General features: G+C 35.1%; 1 protein-coding gene and 1 long non-coding RNA gene across 7 annotated transcripts in view; one reads left to right on the forward strand and one right to left on the reverse strand.

The window, feature by feature from the left end:
• Positions 1-1,442: 1,442 nt before the first annotated feature.
• LOC106057237 (spectrin beta chain-like) overlaps positions 1,443-20,849 on the forward strand; it is a 39,642-nt gene continuing 20,235 nt past the window's right edge. For 2 of the 6 annotated variants that reach the window (XM_056022592.1, XM_056022589.1), the window contains exons 1-13: positions 1,459-1,628; positions 5,188-5,358; positions 15,432-15,583; positions 16,173-16,346; positions 16,438-16,610; positions 17,026-17,141; positions 17,821-17,933; positions 18,262-18,449; positions 19,176-19,358; positions 19,596-19,853; positions 19,997-20,135; positions 20,274-20,439; positions 20,598-20,842. In XM_056022592.1, the coding sequence (XP_055878567.1) occupies positions 5,232-5,358; positions 15,432-15,583; positions 16,173-16,346; positions 16,438-16,610; positions 17,026-17,141; positions 17,821-17,933; positions 18,262-18,449; positions 19,176-19,358; positions 19,596-19,853; positions 19,997-20,135; positions 20,274-20,439; positions 20,598-20,842 (2,034 nt within the window). In that variant the 5' untranslated portion in view covers positions 1,459-1,628; positions 5,188-5,231. Of the gene's footprint in view, positions 1,629-1,672; positions 1,923-5,187; positions 5,359-11,440; positions 11,928-15,431; positions 15,584-16,172; positions 16,347-16,437; positions 16,611-17,025; positions 17,142-17,820; positions 17,934-18,261; positions 18,450-19,175; positions 19,359-19,595; positions 19,854-19,996; positions 20,136-20,273; positions 20,440-20,597; positions 20,843-20,849 lie in introns of those variants that run through there. The other 4 variants (XM_056022587.1, XM_056022591.1, XM_056022588.1 and 1 more) reach the window with 4 other exon arrangements.
• On the reverse strand, positions 4,560-11,412 carry LOC106057238 (uncharacterized). The gene is made up of 2 exons (XR_001215811.2): positions 11,097-11,412; positions 4,560-4,807 (listed from the first exon to the last, which is right to left on the reverse strand). It is a non-coding gene; the product is annotated as an uncharacterized LOC106057238 (long non-coding RNA).

Consider the following 20,849-nt stretch of genomic DNA (forward strand, 5'->3'; position numbering starts at 1 on the left):
ATTCAACACCTCTCCAGGTACAACTTTAAGCAGCGTATCTAAGTGTAACTCAACACAGAAAAACAAGCAATACATTATTTAAGTATCAATGTCTACTTTATGTTCAAATAATGTAGTAAACTAGACATGCATATTTTGTTTGTCATTGTAAAATAAAGAAGTAATCGCCAGAATTAGGATCGAACTCACGTCATACGCATTATTGTTCTAACCAGTGCTTTTTTTTTTTTTTTTTTTGTGAATAATTAGGTGCCTGTACTTGATAGTTGATTGTCTAACTTTTAGCTACTAAAAATTAATAATATACGTTAAAATACGCCGAACCGGTGCGTACCGTTACAAAAAAAAAAAAAGCCCTGGCTCTAACCAACTTATCTAACCGAATATACAGCAAAAGGGCCTATATAAATAGGGGGGAGGAGGAGGGAGAATTAGACCCCCCCCCGGGTCCCCACTTGACGGGGCCCCCAAATGAGGGTTTTTATATTAAAAATTAAATATTACGAAAAATGCAGGGCCCTCCAAACAACGGAAATTCCTAGCTACGCCCCTAATCTAAATGAATCGTTAAGAACGATACATTCTTTCTATATAGTGTAAAAAAATAATTCAATAACCAATGAAGTAATATTCTGTTTCTATTCAAAGTTCCACCTCGACAGGATAATAAAATGTCAAACTAAATCATTAAAATTTTGACTTTTGACTAAGATGAAAGTGTGAACTAATAGTAGAAATATAACAAAAAAAATATGCATTTTATATTACACCGCTTGTAATTCTTAATGCTTTATCGTTTTTAAAAACGGTATCATGTCAACTGCACGATTAGTTATAGCAAACTTATTCCATTTCACGTTATGTGCCAGGAGCCTTTTACGCTTTTACTCCCATAGGTTTAGATCTAAATTTAAGCTTGTGTCTCTAAATTTTAATGTATAATATTAAGATTTTAAATATCAGGCGTTCATATTGTATTAGACTTATTAAAAGATATCACCGGCCCGGGAGTCGGGACATCAAAACACCTGAGCACGCCACTGCTGCAGCCTACAGTACAGTACAGGTAGGTTTGGTATGTATATTGAAACTTGTTTTGGTCATAGTAATACTTTTGAAAATTGCCAATTGTAGATCTATATAAGTAGGAATTGTGCATTTATTTATTTCTAGATCTACAAGACTATGCATAAGCACACATGTTAGTCGCTAATTCATAAGCATGTATTATTCATCAAGGTGCGAAGAGTCTGGTTTGGGGGGAGGGGGGACTTGTTGATAATGTAGGACAAATGTATTCATGCGCATTGCATTAAGTGTTTGTTGTATGAGCATAAATTTTAAATAAAAAGAAATGATTGTCTATTGGAATACAAGAAAATATTTTGATTAGTGTGACCACAAGAAGAAACAAATATTTTATTACGTTTTAAGGAGTCAAAATAATACACAACAGGAACTATTTTCTATTATATTATTATCGTTTAGTCGTACTTCACACTCGCGTCGGTGCCTTCTATCTTCTGCAACTTGGATATTTACTCTGGAGAAACAACGGTTCACAAATTTGGCTGGCATTAGAAAAACGGTGGATATTTGTGAATATCGCTAGCGATCCTTTTCTCCAGGTAAGGATCAATTAAAGTTTCTAAATTAATCTGTTGCATTTGCTTGATTTGCAACCTGATGCAGTGGAGATATGAGAAATCGCCCTTCAACATGGCGGACCGTACTCGATTCATAACTCCGATATTCTCCCTTTCATGTGATGCTAAGCTGTCTCAGATGCCCTGTTAATGTGTTTCCCAATAGTATTTGTACATTGTGTGTGATTCTTTTTAATTGGATATAATCTACTGGAAAGTTTTGCATTGGATTATTCTACGATCTGAAATCAGCAAGCCGGCATTTGTTTACTTAAAGTGAGCGTCCATAGACTGGCATAGATCTTTAGAAAGCCGCTTCCGTATTCGACAGTGACAGTGTTGAATGTCACAATATGATTTCATTATGATTAATCATTATGTCATATCACACTCATACTCATGATAGACCTAGATCTAGAGTCTAGTAATGGTAGTCACATAAGTTATGATAGATCTAGATGTATAATCTAGATCTAGTCTAGATTAGGTGATTAGGGATCTAGAGATCATAGGTAGATCTAATCTAGATCTAGAATCTAGATCTAGTGATCTAGAATATAAAATAATAAAAATAATAAACGTTAGATCTAGATCTAGCAGACTTTAGCTAGAAAATAGATCTAGACTATAGATACTAGATACTAGATAGTGATAGACTCTAGACTCTACTGACTCAAGATCTATATTATTAGAATCTAGATTAATCTAGATCTATTCTACTAATTCTAGATTAGTTAGTAGTCTAAATCTATTTAGTCTAAATGTCGTAATATCATATGTTTAATCTAGATTATTCAAGATCTATCTAATTGTAATCTATTTTAACTAGAATCTAGGCTAGACTGTGACTTGTCACTCTATATTCTAATCTAGATATCTATAGATCTAAGTATAATCATTTTTTTTTTATAAATCTACTCATTTTCTACTGGAGTCTAGTAACAGTCTAGTCTCTAGATCTAGAGATCTAGGCAGTCTAAACTTAACTTTACTAGACTTTAGTCTTTATTTAATGATCTATATAAAGATTATTTCATTATACTTAATTATAGGGATCTAGAATATAGATTTAATATCTTATTCTAATAATCTAACTTAACTTAGTAACTAGATTGTTACTAGATCCAGAGTATTTAATAAATAAATCTATCTAGAATTTTCTAGTATTTAATCATTCATAAAACATATTTTATATATATAGATCTATGTGACTTGTGGCATTTAACTAGATCTACTAGTGATTTAATGTCTCTAATGTATCATGTCTATGTCTAGTATGTCTATATCTTATAAGAGTTTTAGATCAGGTCTAAAAATCTAGAAAAGATCTAATTTAAAAATTTAGAACTTATAAAGAAATTTGAAAATATAGTCAGTCAAGTCCACCTAAACCTAGACGAGATCAAAGGTTGAGATATAGTAGGATCTAGACTAGAAGATTATTCTGGAGTCAATAAATCAAGATATAGAATCTGGATTACAATTTATCAGTCAATTAGAAAGTAAGACATAAGAGCTAATATGTAGAATCTAATCTGAGTAATGTAGATCTAGATCTATTCATAATCATTCTAGATCTTATAATTCTAGACTTTAGAGTACACTCTAAATTAACTCACTAAATATAATTTAGGACAATACCCATAGGTATATTAAGAGTGACTCATAAAGTATAACTTAGGAAGATACCTCTAACTCATAAAATTTTTTTTTTTTTAGTCTAAATGATATTTAGATCTAGATCCTAAAATTCCCCTTTCATGTATCTTACATTTATCAGTAACATAGGCCATTAATTATCAAATAGCATGAACTTTCTGGTGTCAAAAAAACACTTAGTGATAATTAGATTTTTTAGATGTTATAATGTGTAATGTCACTATCATTAATGCTTCATTTGAAAGGATTATGATTTATTAACAGCCATTATTGTAAACTGTCCATTGACACTTAATTATTTGTTAGATTTACCAATTTTAGATATAGAAAGCAGCCTAATTATTGCTTTCGGAAAGTTACCAAACTGAGTTTCAGTTGATAGATTTATTACAACTTAAGAAAATGTTCACATTTATTGGGACAATTTAAAATTAAATCTAACATAAGCCAGTCATAAGCAAGTTGTGCTCATTTACTATGGTATTAAGAAACAGAAATAATGAGAGTTTTATGCTGGTCAAACTCTTTCAAATATTACCAAATGTTCAACATTTATATATATAATATATCATTGTCGGCTTCCTATGCAAGGTTATTTCTAACATGGAACATACTGAACAATATTATGTGGGCCACCTGAAGTTAGTTTTCGAAGTTTGTTATAATATATATATTTTTTTTTAAATGTTCCATTTTGGGTTTGTCTAAAACATGTCATGGATTAAAATGTGTAATTTCGAGTAATAGAAGCCTATTGGTAATTAGATTCATTAAAAAAAATATTTTTACACTTAAATTTATGAACTTATAGCCTAACCATCAACTTATCTATGCAAACTCTATCTCTGTTCTGTACCATGCACAAATGTAAGCCCTGCTTATTTTACAAAAAAAAATGTATCATCTGCCCTATAGACCACAAGGTCTTAAAAGGGAACTTTTTTTACTTTTTATTTTCTAAAATTATTCAATTTTATATATAGATATATATATACATAAATCTGAGAAAGATGTAAATTCATTTCTTAATTATTTCCTGAAGATCTGCAGCTCATCAGTAATAAGCTGACTAGAAGAAATATTGCATTTTAAAATAATAAAATTGATATTAAGGGTTGCAAAATCTCTTTGATAGTTGAATTCAGTGTCTTAATTTGACAACTAAACTGATTAAATTTAATTAGCTTCCAGAGTGGCTAGGCTATTATTTGTCTCTTGTAAAAAAAAAACAAGTGAAAATGCATTTAGAAAAGGTAGCAAGACAGAAATATGTGTGGTATATTTTCAATTTTACATGTAGCAGTATATAATAACAAGCTTTTGTTTGAGCGCTAAGAACTCAGTGCTATCTGTACCATTTTGAAAACTTAACTACCATTAAAATCCTTGATAGTTCATGAGTGTGTCCATGCATTACTGTTTTGATTAATTCTTATGAAGTACCCATTAGACCTTGACAACGCTTGCTTTGATACATATACAAGACTTGGAGCTCAGTCATCCTTTAAGAAATAGAAAAATAGATTCTCTTAAAAATAAAGAAAAATGTAAAAGTGTTTGTGTGTGCTTGTGTACATAGATTATTTTATCTTGTTTTCTCTATAACAAAACAAAAATTTAAACAATTACAGCAATACTTACTTATTACTGAAAAAAAGTTAAGGGGGAGAGGCGGATGTATTAAGTATGTGTTGCAATTAAATATATTCTTTATTTGACATTATGTGAAGGCATTTCTATTATTGCTTAAAGTAAAATATTTAATTTTACTTACTTTTTATTCCAACATTACAGCCATAATAATTACAATTTCTAATAAATTTGTGTTTAATATGTGTACTTATTCATTTATTCGTTTTTACTTTTGCTTAAATTCTTGAAGGATCGTGGAGGTGTGAGGGTGTGTGGTATACTTAATCATTCACAATGACAGAGATTGAATCATCACATTTGAACAATATTCGCTGGGACCCTGGAGTAGTAGAGGATGATTTTGACGCTGGCAATAATTCCTCCAAACTATTCGAGAGGTCCAGGATTAAAGCTCTTGCTGGTAAGTAAATGATATATTTTTCACTATGGTCGAAATTTAGTATGCTTAAGCTATGCACCCCAGCTTGTGACATACCATGCTTATTCAAATAAGTCATAACCATTAAGTCCAACATTAAAGCAATCAGAAGCTCAACTTGTCACAAATATTTGATGTTTAATAGTCTATTGATATTAATTGGCAGTGTGTTAGAATCATATTGAAAGTATATGGTTGTATTCTACTATCCTAACTCGGCTTAGCTTATTCCATCCTGTAATTTTACCTGTACTCAGCTAGAGTTATATTCCCCTAGTTTTAGTCAGCCTTGGCATCTGCTCCAGAATTCCATGGAATGTTATCAGCTGGAGGAGTCGTTTCCTACATTTTTTTTTTCTGTCTTCCTTCCTTTTGAGTGCTAGTTCACCTCAGTGAACACAGAATGTATTGTTTGAGAACCTTTTTAGATGTATTACATTAACAAGATAGGAAACTCATATAGTATAAACAGTATAGTTTTCCTTTCAGATCATGTGATCTATAGATGTTAAGGTCATCTGTTTCATTGGCCAACAGCTAATGAGCAGGATGTCATGTGGCCAGCACAGTGAACCATCCTCCTTTACTTTCCCAAATTAAAGTCAGGTACCCATTATAGTTGGTTGGATTCAGGGGCACCCTAAAAATCCACAAATTCAAAATCCAAGTCTTCAGAGATTTGAACCCAGATCCCAGGTTGGGAAGCCAAGTGCCCACCACAATCATATAGGTTTATCATTTTATGTCTGTGGTCCTTATGGATGAGAGCAAATTGGATCAGCCTTAACAATTAGTTTCAATATTTTGTATAATATGTAAGATTTTTATTTCACTTTCACAGATAAGATTGTAATTTCTTTCTTATTATAGTTCAGTAAAATATATATCTACCTCTCTCTCTCTCTGTGTCTCTCTCTCTCTCTCACACACACACACACTGTCGATAAGAACACCAAACGATTCTTTAAAAAAAAACAATACCTAGGACCTTACACTGTGTCTTGGGAAGCTTGCAAAACAAATGTTAGTTGTACTAATTAGCTTCACAAAAGAAAGTCCCACTCCCTGGGCTGATAAGTCTACCAGAAATGTTATCTACTGTCTACTAGGTATCGCATTGCTTAGGTAGAACCTGTGGTCTATTTTTTTTCCCCCAGTGGAAGCCTGTACTAGATGGAGCTTACCATCGTACCAGTAACATTGCAATGTGTTAACAAAGTATCTGGCCCTTGTTTAAACACATGCTTTATGTGTTGGATTATTGACTCCGTTGAATTACAAATACAAAACGAAAAAAAAAACCAGCTAAAGATGATATTTTAATAATACTAATAATATGTCTGAAGTTGGAAACTATTATATTTGTAGTGTTGATAGCAGCAGTTGGCACAGTGTCATTTTCAATTCTCTTGACTTATGACGATATTGATTTTAAAAATCCAAGTATTGGGGAGGGGGTGCTCTTGTGAATGAGAGTTTTGTTGTTCTGAGAGATGTTTGAAAGAAAAAGGCCAAGATTGAGCTCCCTGACTGAGAACATGACCACTCACTAGGTAGTTGGCTATTTATAGTCTTCTGGTTTCCTACAGCGTGTCTACTACTCAGAGCTGGTCGATTGATGCCGGGGAAACTACGTGTTGGAGTGAGTCATTCCAAAATGGCTTTGGATCGATTGGCCTCTCTCTCTCTCTGCTCTCTAGTAGAGCATCACGGTGGGGTGGTTGGAGAAGGGGGTTGCTGCGGCCTGGCTTCAGACTTTTGTAGTGTCCCTGGAGCTAAAGGTGGTTAGCATATATTGTTTTTATTTGGATCTGGAAAAAAAGATATGGGGGGGGGGACACTGTTTCTTTACATTTTACTAGAGGGACATTCATTATTTTATACAATTAAAAAAACAACAACTTAGCTTAGAAAGAAAAAAGGAGGAAAATTGTAACGACTAAAAATGCGATAGCCAACATTTTGCGATAGTAGTATGTGTGTTGTTAAGAATGTCAATGTAAAATGTTTCATCTGAATTTACACCGTGACTCAAAACTGTACACAAGATTGAATCACACATAGTGTGCTGCGTATTATATGTCTAAGCGTCGGGGATTTGATGGCTTTAGTCATAGCTTGACGAATAGAATCAGTTATGTATACATTCTGGGGGAAGTTCGTTTATTGCTTAACTGTATTGACTATTTTAAAAGTAATCCATACAAGTGAACGCAATTCTTTAGTACACGAGTATTTAAATACATTGCTAGTTAACCTTGCGAAAAATTCAGTTTCTAGTAATATTTCTCCATGGCGTCCTTGAAAAAAAAATGTTTCTCAGTAATGCCTAGACTAAAAGCTATTCTATTCATATCCTAGTTATCTTGGTGGTTGTGCCTAAGCCTAGCGTCCCAAATCGGCACATCATATTCGTTGGCTTCACTCCATCTAGGGTCAGCCATCTCTCCATTGATAAGCGTCGGTGGATTTATTGATCCCGTTTTACACAGCAGTGGCCAGTATCTGTACTTGAAACTTGTTGATTGTTACTGGGCTGTCCTTACAAATAAAGGAAGTAGATTTAGATCTACTTAGAGATGTGGAGAGAAGCTAAAAAGATGACTCTCAGATAACACCTACTACATTTCCTACTATCTTGGTGATTATGTTTTTCTATTGTTACTTTGTCTAACATGGCCAGTTAATACATTTACTTAGAGATGTAAAGAGAAGCTAAAAAGATGACTCTCAGATAACACCTACTACATTTCCTACTATCTTGATGATTAGGTTTTTCTATTGTTACTTTGTCTAACATGGCCAGTAAATACATTTGTCAGAAATTTGATTTTAGTCTGAATCTTAGCCCGGTAAATGTTATTTTTCTATTTGACGATGAGGTGTATGGCCGAGGGGGGCTTAAGCCGCTTCGCTTGGGCATGGCGACATATCAAGGGGGCTCTAGTTCTAAACCCGACTCCATTCTGTAATATTCATACGGGATATGTGCCCTGCTCAGCGTAGCTGTCGGACTATAAGAAGCACCTCTATACCGGTATTTGAAAGAACATCGCTGTTTGTAGTACGGTCTTGCCTCGTATGTCCATTCTCTCTTGGCTCAAGAAGTCTTAGGAAATGTAGACGTGATACAAATCTATTGATCAAGAAGAGACTTAGTGCTGAAACAAATTTCTTGTCAGAAGTTATGCAAGAAATCTGCCTGGAAAGAAATAATGCAGTTAAAGCTGTCAGCGTTTCTTGTAGGAAAACACCGAATTACAAGGGGACATGTTCATTTAGTAACACAACCTTCTTCCTAGGGACATGGCAACATTCAGCAGGCGGTGCGGATCAGCAGCTAAATATTTATTTCCCCAAGGCAACAATGATTCAATGGACGATTTGTTATTTGTCAATTGAAGAACTATTTTCTTCAGACGTCCACTTACGGTCAATGTGTCAAGTGCCACGATAAAACTGGAAGTAATTCTCTTTCAATTACTAGACATCCCATTTGGAGCGATTGCTGTCTAGTGTGTTGCTGCCTGCCGACACTAAATCTGAGCGTTAAGGTTGATTGCAATCGTGTCACATATGAACTGCCCGATTCAGCATACCGACCAGGAATATTTGCGAGGAAGCCGTATTTCTGTAGAAATACTGTTGGATACAAAGTCAGTTCTAATCAAATAGTCGTCTGTTCTCTGTCATTGTTAGCTTAGCGGGGATAGGGCAGGAGGGTAGAATTTAGTTGAGGTTGGCCATCACAGCATGTTTGAATAATGATTGTGCCTGTTAATAATCATTACGCCTGTTAGTAGTGGCCTTTTTTTTTTCCCTCTGATCACCTCCTTCCCTTCCCAATTCTGTCTTGATATGCCGCTTGGTGTTAAACGTGGTGGGGGGAAAGGGTGGGGGGGGGGGGGCGTTGTTGACGTGCACACTGAAAGAGATCAACAGTTTGCAGCTTTTTTTTTTTTTTTAACTTCGCTTGACATCTAAGTAGATGTGGAACAAAGTCTATCAGTAGCGTCAGGCGGTACTTTGTGGGTTTTCCCCTTTACATGTCCCTCTCCCTCCCTCTCTCTCTCTCTCAACCCAGACATTTGGATCCTTTAATAAAACATATTCTATAACGTTGACAAACTTTGGCTAACGCTTAGAGATCTAGCTGCAGGTGTATACAAGGAAAACGGATGGATTTATAGCCTGATCAAACCATGGGATATGGCCTTGTACGTCGGTAATGGCAACCGGAAAGCAGCACCGGGGAGTGGATTTAGATAAACTACACAGGTCTCATCATCTTTTAGATTTGATTTGTCAACAAAATGTGTACACGCCATTCCAGTGAAATTTGTCTGCCGGCAAGTGTGGTGATAAATGGGATGTAGTTAAGCCAGTCTAGACTCTGTCATCTTGCCTTTAGAGATTACGTACGTGCTTGACTTTCCCCCCCGACAAGCTAACATGACCGTTAATCTATCGCGCCCCACAATAGCTGTGTTTAACATTGCCCCCCACAAGGTCAGATCAGTCAAATTGTTCACTTCCCCTTTCTATTCGTGGCCTGACTTTTCTCCTTGCACACACACACACACATGTCACAGGAAGAAGGCGTAGATCTCTGTGCATGTAATGCATTGTCGGAAGTCGCCAATAGATCTCAACTAAGTGCTGGTTGTAACTTGAAGTACTTGACACACTGGCTTGTTTTCACGGTTTCATTGTCTTCTACTACATCTACATAAGATGAAACACACTCGATTTAGTCTGGGTTGGTTTTCCCTATAAAGGACACCACAAAGAATCGTCCAACCAATTACAAATGAAACCTTTTCCTCCATTAGGATGTTCCCTGCCATCCCAAGCATCTACTGTTTGGTTTATTCATTCCCCCCCCCCCCCCCCCACCTATCCCCCCTCCCTGGGCCTGGGTACATTTCCTTACAGGAAGATTGCAAGTGCAAACAAATTTGTGAGGCCATACAATCTGTAAAGTGTTTTATTGGTTGTTTTTTATTTATTTACAATCACATTTTTTTTTATCCATCCCCATAACGTTTACCTAAAAACTTTTGTTATAGCATCTCATCACCATGCCTTAAACTGTTCTATCTTACACATGCAAACATCAGACTGTTGTTTATGTTCTAGTCTACATGATGTACATCTAGTTGTTTGGGTATCTAAGTCCTCTATGTGACCTAGTGTCTTCAATCAGTTGCTCAATGTAAATGTGATATGAAGTGTTTAGACCCATATATATATATTTGTGTATTCCCCTCATGTGTGTGAAGTTTATTTTTCATGATCTTGTTGTACAACAAAGTAGTCAATAGCACATTTCCTTTACTTTTTGTTCATCATGAACAACATTTCTAATTTAAAAAAAAAGACTGTCTTAAAGTTGAATGTGCTTAGCTCTTTAATTCTGAAGAGCTTGGGGCTGATTTATATAACTTAGAAATTCTACTGATCATGTTATCACCAAGGAAAGAAGTTAGTAGTACTACATCAGTGAGTTAACTTTTCATTTGAACTTTCTTCTCAAAATTTGAAGTCCTAACTTTACACTAATTGAAAAGTCCCATGTTGTACATGGTTCCTTCATTTTAGAACAACACTTGAAGTAATGATATTATGTGTTCCCTTTAGATCATTCATTTGTGTGGGTTTTTTTCAAGCAAAATAAACATTGTTTTTTTTTAAAAAGGTTAAGAGAACAGTCAACTTACTTCTTTTTGTTCTGGACAATAAACCATTCTTTGAAAGTAACAATATCTTTCACACAGATCCTAAACTTCAGTAGTATTGAATCTCTTTTCACTGACTACACTCTGTTGTTACTGGGAGTTAACTGATAGACTGATGTGTTACCAGAGTGTTAGTCAAGTTGTACTAGTAGAGAGTCAACCACTTGAATTGAAGTGCTTTGTCATAGACACTTCTTCACTTTGTCTGACAAAACCAGTAATACTGTCTCTTGAGGTCTGGGTGTAAAACTACTTGACACATCCCCTATCTGAACCTGTGTAATACTGGTTGGTGTTGCAATAGCACTTTTCATTCATGTATGGCATATATTCAATTCTACATTTGTATAAAACCAGCCCAGCGTGACCATAGTCAGTTCAGTTCCATTCACTGATACAAGGAATATGTATTGGTTAAATGGGGCTCTGTGAACATGTGCCTCACTCTTAGGAGCCATCTTAGCTTTTGATATCAATTTATTGCCTATATTGGGATATTTCAAATTGTTTCTGACTGCAAGGAATCATTATATGTTATATCAAGAACTAACTGACTGTTATATCAAGATCTGACTTACTGCCAGGAGTCATTATGTGCTATATTAAAATTCTGACTGCAGGGAACCATTTATGTCCATCTTTAGTAAAATTATGTTGACCAACTATGTGGATTTAATGTGCATGTGGTTACACTAAAGGGTAGTGCTTTTAGCTTATGCAAGTATTTAGCTATGGATGTAGAAAATGGGAATATAGTCAATGACTCTAGCTTTCAAGATCGTTTCATAAGAACAAAGATCAAACAATTGGCAGGTAGGAAACTAGATTTCATTATGTTCTTCATGACACACATTTCATCACAGCTGTTTACACTTTACTGGAAGCATTTATTTTGTTGACATTGAAATTAAAAGTAAAAGTAAACTTTGCTTCAATGAAGATATCTGTTAAGATCACATAAGTATTTGCTCTGAAAAAGCATTTTACTATTCTTTACATGCATTGAAAAAAACAAATCTGATTAGTTATAAAACTTAAGTCAGAAAATAGAAAATAATATGCCTTGCACTATATATTTCATAGTTATATTATTTAGTTAGTAAAGTCAGTAAAGCATTCTTATAAACAAAAATACATCAGTTAAGTTGAATTTAGAGATGGTCAATAGAATCGATACATCTATTTATATTTTGTGTGGCTAATTTAATGACCATCGTTATGTGTCAGATAGGCTCTACTTTTAATATTGGCTGATTCTTCGGTAGGTGACAACATCTGCTGGGGAAAAAAAGTGATCTTGACTAATATTTTGATTTCATTTCAATCAATGTTTAATTTATAAAACAGATTTATAAACATTTTGGAAATTAAATGCCAGTTTAATTGTGAAATCTGTTTCCACTAAACATGTGACCCTATTAAACAGGCCTATTTGTCAAGTGTTTTAGTACAAGTTTTCATTTGTTCAGACTGACCTTGTCAGTAGTTTCCTGCCATGCACTAGAGCCAGGTAGGTTATATGCTGGCTCTGTGTGCATGATCATTTAGTGCTGTAGCACATTGAATTTTGGAAATGGTGGGTGCGCCTACATAAGCTGTGTACATTTGATCTTTATCAATGTGTTGACAATAATGCTTTGCTAGTGCCTCTCATACTCTGTTTAATACAGTACATATTACATGCCCCACCTTTTCTCTCCCTGTTTATGTTTATGGAGGTCTTAGGGAATACATTATTTTGACTTGGTAATTAATAATGCCACAGAGCTTATTCTTTCCTTTCAATCCAACTCACTTCTCAAACTTAGCTCTACCACCCCATTTATTTCTGTCTTTGTAAACCTTCCATCTCTATTTCCAAATGTGTCAGTGAAAAGAGATAGTATGTTCTGTTAACCACTGCCTCCATTTTATCATAAATATTCCATTTGTTATATATATTTGAATGCATGGTTTTGAAAGATTTTATGAAATGGGGATTCCATTGTCCAACTATTTGCAAACAAACTGATAACTTCTGCATTCTGACTCACAGAACTGATAGATTCTATCATGTAATTATTTGCTAGCATATCAGTTACATTTCATTTGTTGATATGTTGACTTGTCAAATAATAAAATGAGTACTTTCTGATGGCTCTGAACAGTACTAGAGTGAAAGCTGTCACTGACTCAGCCCTACAAAATCTATTTGACTCAACCCTACAAAATCTATGTATTGACTGAGCCAATACATTTTTCATTTGCTTTCAGCTAGCATAAATACCAAATGTTAGACTGAACTATTGATCACAGATTTCTCTTGCTGTACAACAATGGTTGTGAACATATAGATCTTGGCATTGAAATGATATTTTAAATTGGTGTATGTTTGTATCTATTTTTTTTTTAAACACCAGTTCAATTAATGTTCACTATACTGTCTTATAAATTTTGATAGCATTTTCATCTTTTACTTTGTTCAGCTTATCACACTAGTTTCTATTATTACCCAGTTGGTGGCATTTAATTCTTCAGTATTATATAAGTAATTGGCTCTCCATTTCTATGAAAGTTTTCAGATTTTAAGATGCGATTTTATCTTGGTTTAGGGTCTTCAAATTAGGATGTCCAACGTAAGCCTTAGGTTGGTCAGTAGAGACCATACCTCACTTTCTGTAGAAAGTACATGCAGCATTTTTAGTAATTTGCTCATAATAATTGTAATCATGTCACCTATCCCATAGTTGGTATTGTTGGGGCACCATGCAAGATTTGTTGACCATTTTTCTCCATTCCTCCCTTGGATAGAACCTCTTTCAATGGAAGGCCCGTCCATTCTTTTATATAATGTTGTTTTCCCATTGCTTTCTCTGTCTGCCTCTTTTTTTTTTTCCTGGTATTGTTACCTATAGCAAGGTCTTTGCAAGCCCTGAACACCTTGTAATATGGCCATAGAGTTTTAGTTTGCGTTTATTTACAGTAGTTGGCATGTCATCATGGGGTCCAATTGTGCTCCCTAGTCATGGCCATTCTTAAATGCTTGCGAGTCTTGGACGCTGACTGCAGAGCTATAGAGGAGGATCCTAGCAATGGAATTGAGATGCTACAGAAGGATCCTGGGGATCACATTTGAAGACTGCATCTCAAACAAAGAAGTTAGAGACCGGGTTACTACAGCGATTGGACCCCATGATGACCTGCTAACATTAAAATACACTAGCTAACAAAAGTTGATTTGGAAAATCTCTTACAATTTCATTAAAATGTGTTTAATTTTGTATTTCTATTTGTATCCAGATATATTTGAAATGCTCTTGTTTCCCTAATGTTGTTAGTGATAGATCTGCACTGTTACAACATCTGTCTCTGTAAAGATATCAGACATTGTTTTGACTCTTGAAATGAACTGTGTAGGTTTTCAGTTGGGAAGTTCAATTTTTTCTTTTCATGTTTTTTTTTTTATGTTAACTTTTTATTAATGTTCAAAGTATTTTTGATTTACATGGCTAAAACTTTATGTTTCTTCTTTTTTTTTTTTTTTTTTTTTTTTTTCATTTAGCATTTTAATACACAAAAGGAAAAAGAATGTACTCATGTCCAGTATGTCACTGTTGTGTTATGCTATGCATGATTTTGTATCTTCAGTTGGGATGATAGGTTTTATTAGACTTTTAGTCTACTTCTTGTCTTAACAACACACTCCATAGTGAAAAAAGCACACAAGACATATCCACAAGTTGTGTCATGAATAAGTTACACAAATTCAACATGAATACTTGTATGTTTCAATTTCAATATTGCATAAACATATAGATTTGTTCAGCCAGTAATCAAATAAACAGAATAAATTGAATAAACCCTGTCATCATCATCAAACTCCATTTGAGTGAGGTCTTGATAGGCTCAAATCCTCTCTTGCAAAAGCCCTGGACAGAAACCCTGCTGTCTTGCGTAGCAGCGTAGTGCATAAATGTCGCCATACAGGTAGAGAATTTTGGGTTTCCCAGACCTGTCGAGACAGGGATCAGCAAGTCTGGGGCAGTCAAACAGAATATGAGGCACGGTTTCCTCTTCTTCCCCGCATTGGGGAACCGTGAATCAAAATTTGGCCATAGCCGCGAAAAATATGAGCCAACAGGACAATGGCCTGTCCTGCACTGTGCTATAATAGCTTGCTCAGGCCTGGACAGCCTCCACCACGGGGAAGTGCGGTCAGGGCGCCTCATGCGCCTAGCCTGTTGACAGTTACATTCAAATGTTCATTGTTTGTGTTAATATTTTTTTTTAAATCCCCTTTTTACAAATGCCTCATTCTTTTTGTTTATGTGTTTGCAGATGAGAGAGAGCTTGTACAAAAGAAAACCTTTCAGAAATGGGTCAACTCTCACCTTATTCGTGTCAATCACAAGATAGCAGATTTGTATGTGGATCTGAGAGATGGCAAGATGCTTATCAAACTTTTGGAAGTGTTGTCTGGAGAAAGACTGGTATGAACTACACTACACTTAAAGACTAAAAACTTTGTTCAATTTTAAGCAAATCCACTATGATTTTTTCATGATTAGTTAAACTTAACTAAATGATAAACTTTTTGTTTTTATCAAAGAAGGGAAACAACTCATTCTTCTATAATGACAGTACTGTGAATTGGTTTTCTCCTCCTTTTTGTTTTAAAGCTATTTATTAATTATTATTTAAATGATGGCAATTGTAACACAATACTATTTATTTGTTCAAAAATATTACAAAGCAAAATCATTTATGATAGATGTACAAAAAACTCCAATAATAAAACAGTTATTTAAACATTATTTTTATTTTTTGTTGCAAAACAACTTTTATCAATTTGTTATGAAGGCTTTGGCCAATATTTATATACACAAGACTATTTTGAAAGCATTAAACAAAACAAGATATGGAAAAAAAATGCTGTCTTTGGTTTGACTCACAAAGGCACCATTTGTACATCTAAAACATTGAACATAATGGATAATTTTTTGTTATAAATGTGGACTATATGGCATTAAGGAAATATTTTATGCTAAATTATTTTTTTTTCATTCCTCAACTCTATAGCCTCGACCAACAAAAGGCAAGATGAGAATCCATTGTTTAGAAAATGTGGACAAAGCCTTGACCTTCCTTCATGAACAACGTGTGCACTTAGAAAACATGGGTGCCCATGACATCGTAGATGGCAGCTCTCGTTTAACTCTGGGTCTGATCTGGACCATCATCCTAAGATTCCAAGTAAGTCGAGTCATTACACGAGTGACTACTTATAGTCTGTTTAGAACACTTAGTATGAGACAGAGAGATGATGTGGACTTGTTCTCTTCAGATCCAAGACATTACCATTGAAGAAATAGACAACAATGAGACCAAGTCTGCTAAAGATGCTCTGTTGTTGTGGTGCCAGATGAAGACTGCAGGGTATCCCAATGTCAATGTTCGAAACTTCACCACCAGCTGGCGTGATGGTCTAGCTTTCAACGCTCTCATTCACAAACACAGGTCATTCTTACAGAGACTATACTTTGTAACATTAACTGATAAGTTTATTTGTGTGGACTCAAAATTTCTACAATAAAAGCTATTTGAGAATTAGATTTAATAGTCTAAACAAGTTTAATAAGTAGCTGACTTAAAGTAAATTAGGTATTGCAAATGGGACACATACATCCCTCATAAATAGAGCATGTTCAATGATGTGTTCCAATTAGTTTCAATCATTGTTCCACAGTTAATTTATTTTGCTTTGTAATGTCATACATTTTGTAGGTGTATCTTTATATGGTGCTTAGTACACATCTTGCTATAATAGCTGAGTCAATAGTCCTAAATAAGTTAAAATACTTATGGATTAATTGCTAGTTTTATAATCAATCCATAGTTAAGAATTTCTTGATTTATATTTGTACCTGTGCAGACCTGACTTGATTCACTATGACAAGCTTCAGAAATCTAATGCCATGCACAACCTAAACAATGCCTTTACAGTGGCAGAGGAGAAACTGGGGCTTACAAGTCTGCTTGATCCAGAAGGTAATTATCTGTCCTCTCCTACATTTGTAAAAATGTCAGCAACATGCAAAAAAAAATTTTTTTTAGAAACGTATTTGCTGACATTGATCAAACTAAAATAAGAGTAAATATATATTTATAGCCTTTATATAGCGCTACTTTCATGCTTATAGCATGCTCAGAGCGCTTTGGTCCAATCTCATTTGTGGACCAGTGGGGGGGAAGGGGCATCTAGGAGTTGGTTTTCCTTTAGGCACTCGGTAAACACAACTCTGCCCGAGTCGGGTGTCGAACCTCGAGCTCCCTTCTAGGTAGCCAAGCCAGGCCAAGTTCAAGCGCACTTAGCCTCTATATAACTATGTGCAAAAGGTTCAAACAGATACTTATAAAAATAATAGCTAGCCCGGTAATGGCATAGTACTTACAGTTTGTATGCTATATATAGATGTGAAAATAATGCTAAAATGTATAACTCTCAACTGAAATGCAAAGGCTATGCAACATTATACTTTTAAAAATATTTTTAGTACATTTTTTTTGTATTAGCAACTCAGCCTAGCAGAACTGTATAGTCAAGATAAACAGTTAATTTTAAGTTATGATCCAATGTTCATAATTTGATAGGGTTTTGTTGTTGAGCTTGTGTTACTAGTAGACAAAGTCCATGAAGCTAAACTAATGAAAAGCATTGTGATTCCAGATGTGAATGTGGAGTTCCCTGATGAGAAGTCTATCATCACATATGTGGTCACATACTACCATTACTTCTCCAAGATGAAGGCAGACTCAGTACAAGGGAAACGTATTGGAAAAGTAACTAACTAATCCTTCTTTTTTTTTTTAGACATTTCACTATCACGTGCATTATTGGTTGGAGTTAATAGTGAACTCTGTTAATTTGATAAATTGAAGTCATCCTGAACCTTTGAATGATACTTCTGTCTTTTAATCTGTCTTCACTTTGGTTTATAGCGCATGTTGTTTACCTTTTCTAGTATAAAATTTATGTAAACAATTGTGTGTTTCTGTTATTTTCTTGAGCAAAAGGATTGCAAGTCTGTAGAGCTAGTTTTTATATTTTGACTTGGTTTACTGGTAAATAGGATGAACTGTCTAATGTGTGCTCTGTGTTTGTCACCAGGTCATTGATAATGCCATCAACACAGAGAGCATGATTGAACAGTATGAAAACATGACCTCTGACCTCTTAGAATGGATTGAGCAGACCATTGTCATCCTGAATGACCGTCAATTTGCCAACTCACTGACAGGAGTCCAGCAACAGCTAACAGCATTTAGTACATACCGTATTGTGGAGAAGCCACCCAAGTAAGTCCAGTTATTGAGTGGGGGTGATTTATTGGCTACATGTATTACCAAGTAGCTTTTGATTTTTTAAAATCCTCAAATATTTTTAGCTGTTATTCATAGTTTTAAAAAAATTGTATTTAGTGCTAGTTATATTGAATGTAAAAAAAAAAATTAGGTTTTTATTTATAGCTTAGCTTTAATTTCTAAATTTTAGCCTTTTACTATCTACAATTGGCTTCCGAGCAGTAAAGCATTTGGCTTCCGAAATGGGGGGTCCGTAATTCGAATCCTGGTGAAGACTGGGATTTTTAATTTTAATCTTTGGGCGCCTCTGAGTCCACCCAGCTCTAATGGGTACCTGACATTAGTTGGGGAAAAGTAAAGGCAGTTGGTCGTTGTGCTGACCACATGACACCCTGATTAACCGTAGGCCACAGAAAACAGATAACTTTTATATCATCTGCCCTATAGACCAAAAGGTGTGAAAGGGGAACTTTACTTTTTTTTTTTTTTTTTTTCTTTTACTATCTACAATACAATTATGATTTAACATAACTAATTTACTTTTATTTAGGAAGTATTGCAAATTATTATAAATCTATATTGCACATTTTGTAAAAATATCTCAAATCTCTTTTGATAGTAATTAGTCTTGACAGATTTGAGAGCTAAATATTTGAATGTAAAACGTATCATTTTTCTGCTGTTTAGTTTCAAGCATTGGCAAACTGTGTTCACTTTCAGATTTGATGAGAAAGGTAACCTTGAGATACTGCTGTTCACCATCCAGAGCAAGATGAGGGCCAACAACCAGAGGCCCTACCTCCCACGAGAGGGAAAACTCCTCTCAGACATCAACAAGGCGTGGGAGAGGCTAGACAAGGCAGAGCATGAGAGAGAACTCTCACTGAGAGAAGAGCTTATCAGGTGATACAGAGTTTGGATATCAATGATAAGAGGGTAGATGTAGTGATGTGTTGTTTGGATATCAATGATAAGAGGGTAGATGTAGTGATGTGTTGTTTTTCCTAAGGATTTCGGTTAATATAATGCACTCATTAAGATTTCATTAAAATAAGTTAAAATAATGCTAACCTCTTCATCCAAGAAGAAGAGCTTTGAAAGTATAACTGCACAATTAACCATTCAACTTTTTTTTTGTAGACAAGAAAAACTAGAACAACTTGCAGCACGCTTCGGGCGTAAGGCAGGCATGCGTGAAGAATGGCTGAGTGAGAACCAGCGACTTGTGGCCCAGGACAATTTTGGCAATGACTTGGCCGCAGTGGAAGCAGCCACCAAGAAACACGAGGCTATTGAGACTGACATCAATGCCTACGAGGAAAGGGTTTCTGCTGTTGTGGCTGTGGCTAATGAGCTGGAACAAGAAAACTATCATGACATTGATCGCATCAATGCTAGGTATGGGTTTTTAACAGCCTTCTTGTCACTATTTATTTATTTCTTCATAATTTCCTCCTAAACTCTAGGTTCACACATCATGAAAAAAATTCTATGAAGTGGTTGGTAAAAACAATTTTTGGTAAATTTATTTACTATTTCAGAAAGGACAATGTCTTGCGCCTGTGGAACTATCTGCTAGAGTTACTTCAAGCTAGACGTATGCGTCTAGAACTGACTTTGAGCATGCACAAAGTTTTCAAGGAGATGTTATACATCCTGGACTGGATGGAAGAAATCAAGGTAATGGGATTCACCTAAGACCATGGTCTTTAGTTTCTCATAAGTTTGTGTTATGCTAAACTGCTGTTAGTTGAAACATGTTTATTCTATGTCCATTTTGAAGACTTTGTGTCTAATCTGTTGTTCCTTCCTTGCTAGGCACGTCTGATGTCTGAAGACTATGGCAAACACCTGATGGGAGTGGAAGATTTGCTCCAGAAACACAGTCTGTTGGAAGCTGACATTGGAGTTGTTGGTGACAGGGTTTCTACTGTCAACTCACAAGCACAGAAGTTTATTGATGATGACTTCTCAGAAATAGGTGGTAAGTATTTGTCTACATGATTTGTACAGTTAACTAATAGGGATTAAGTGAATACAGTGTTTATCATTGGAGGGATTGTCAGTAATATTTTCTTCTCCTTTATGGATATGTTCTGTTAATTATGATAAAACTCATTCAATGTGTACATCCTTCTAAAGGTTACAGGCCATGTAATCCAGAGATGATACAAGAAAGAATGACTATGCTGGAAAGGGCATACAACGAGCTTCGTCAGCTAGCCGCTGATAGACGCAGACGCCTTGAAGAGTCCCGCAAACTTTGGCAGTTCTATTGGGATATGGCAGATGAAGAAGGCTGGATCAGAGAAAAAGAACAAATTATGTCATCTCCAGACCTGGGTCATGATTTGACCAGTGTGAACCTGTTGTTGAACAAACACAAGGTGGGCT

This window comes from Biomphalaria glabrata, chromosome 3, assembly GCF_947242115.1.
Source record: "Biomphalaria glabrata chromosome 3, xgBioGlab47.1, whole genome shotgun sequence".
Lineage (NCBI taxonomy): Eukaryota > Metazoa > Mollusca > Gastropoda > Planorbidae > Biomphalaria > Biomphalaria glabrata.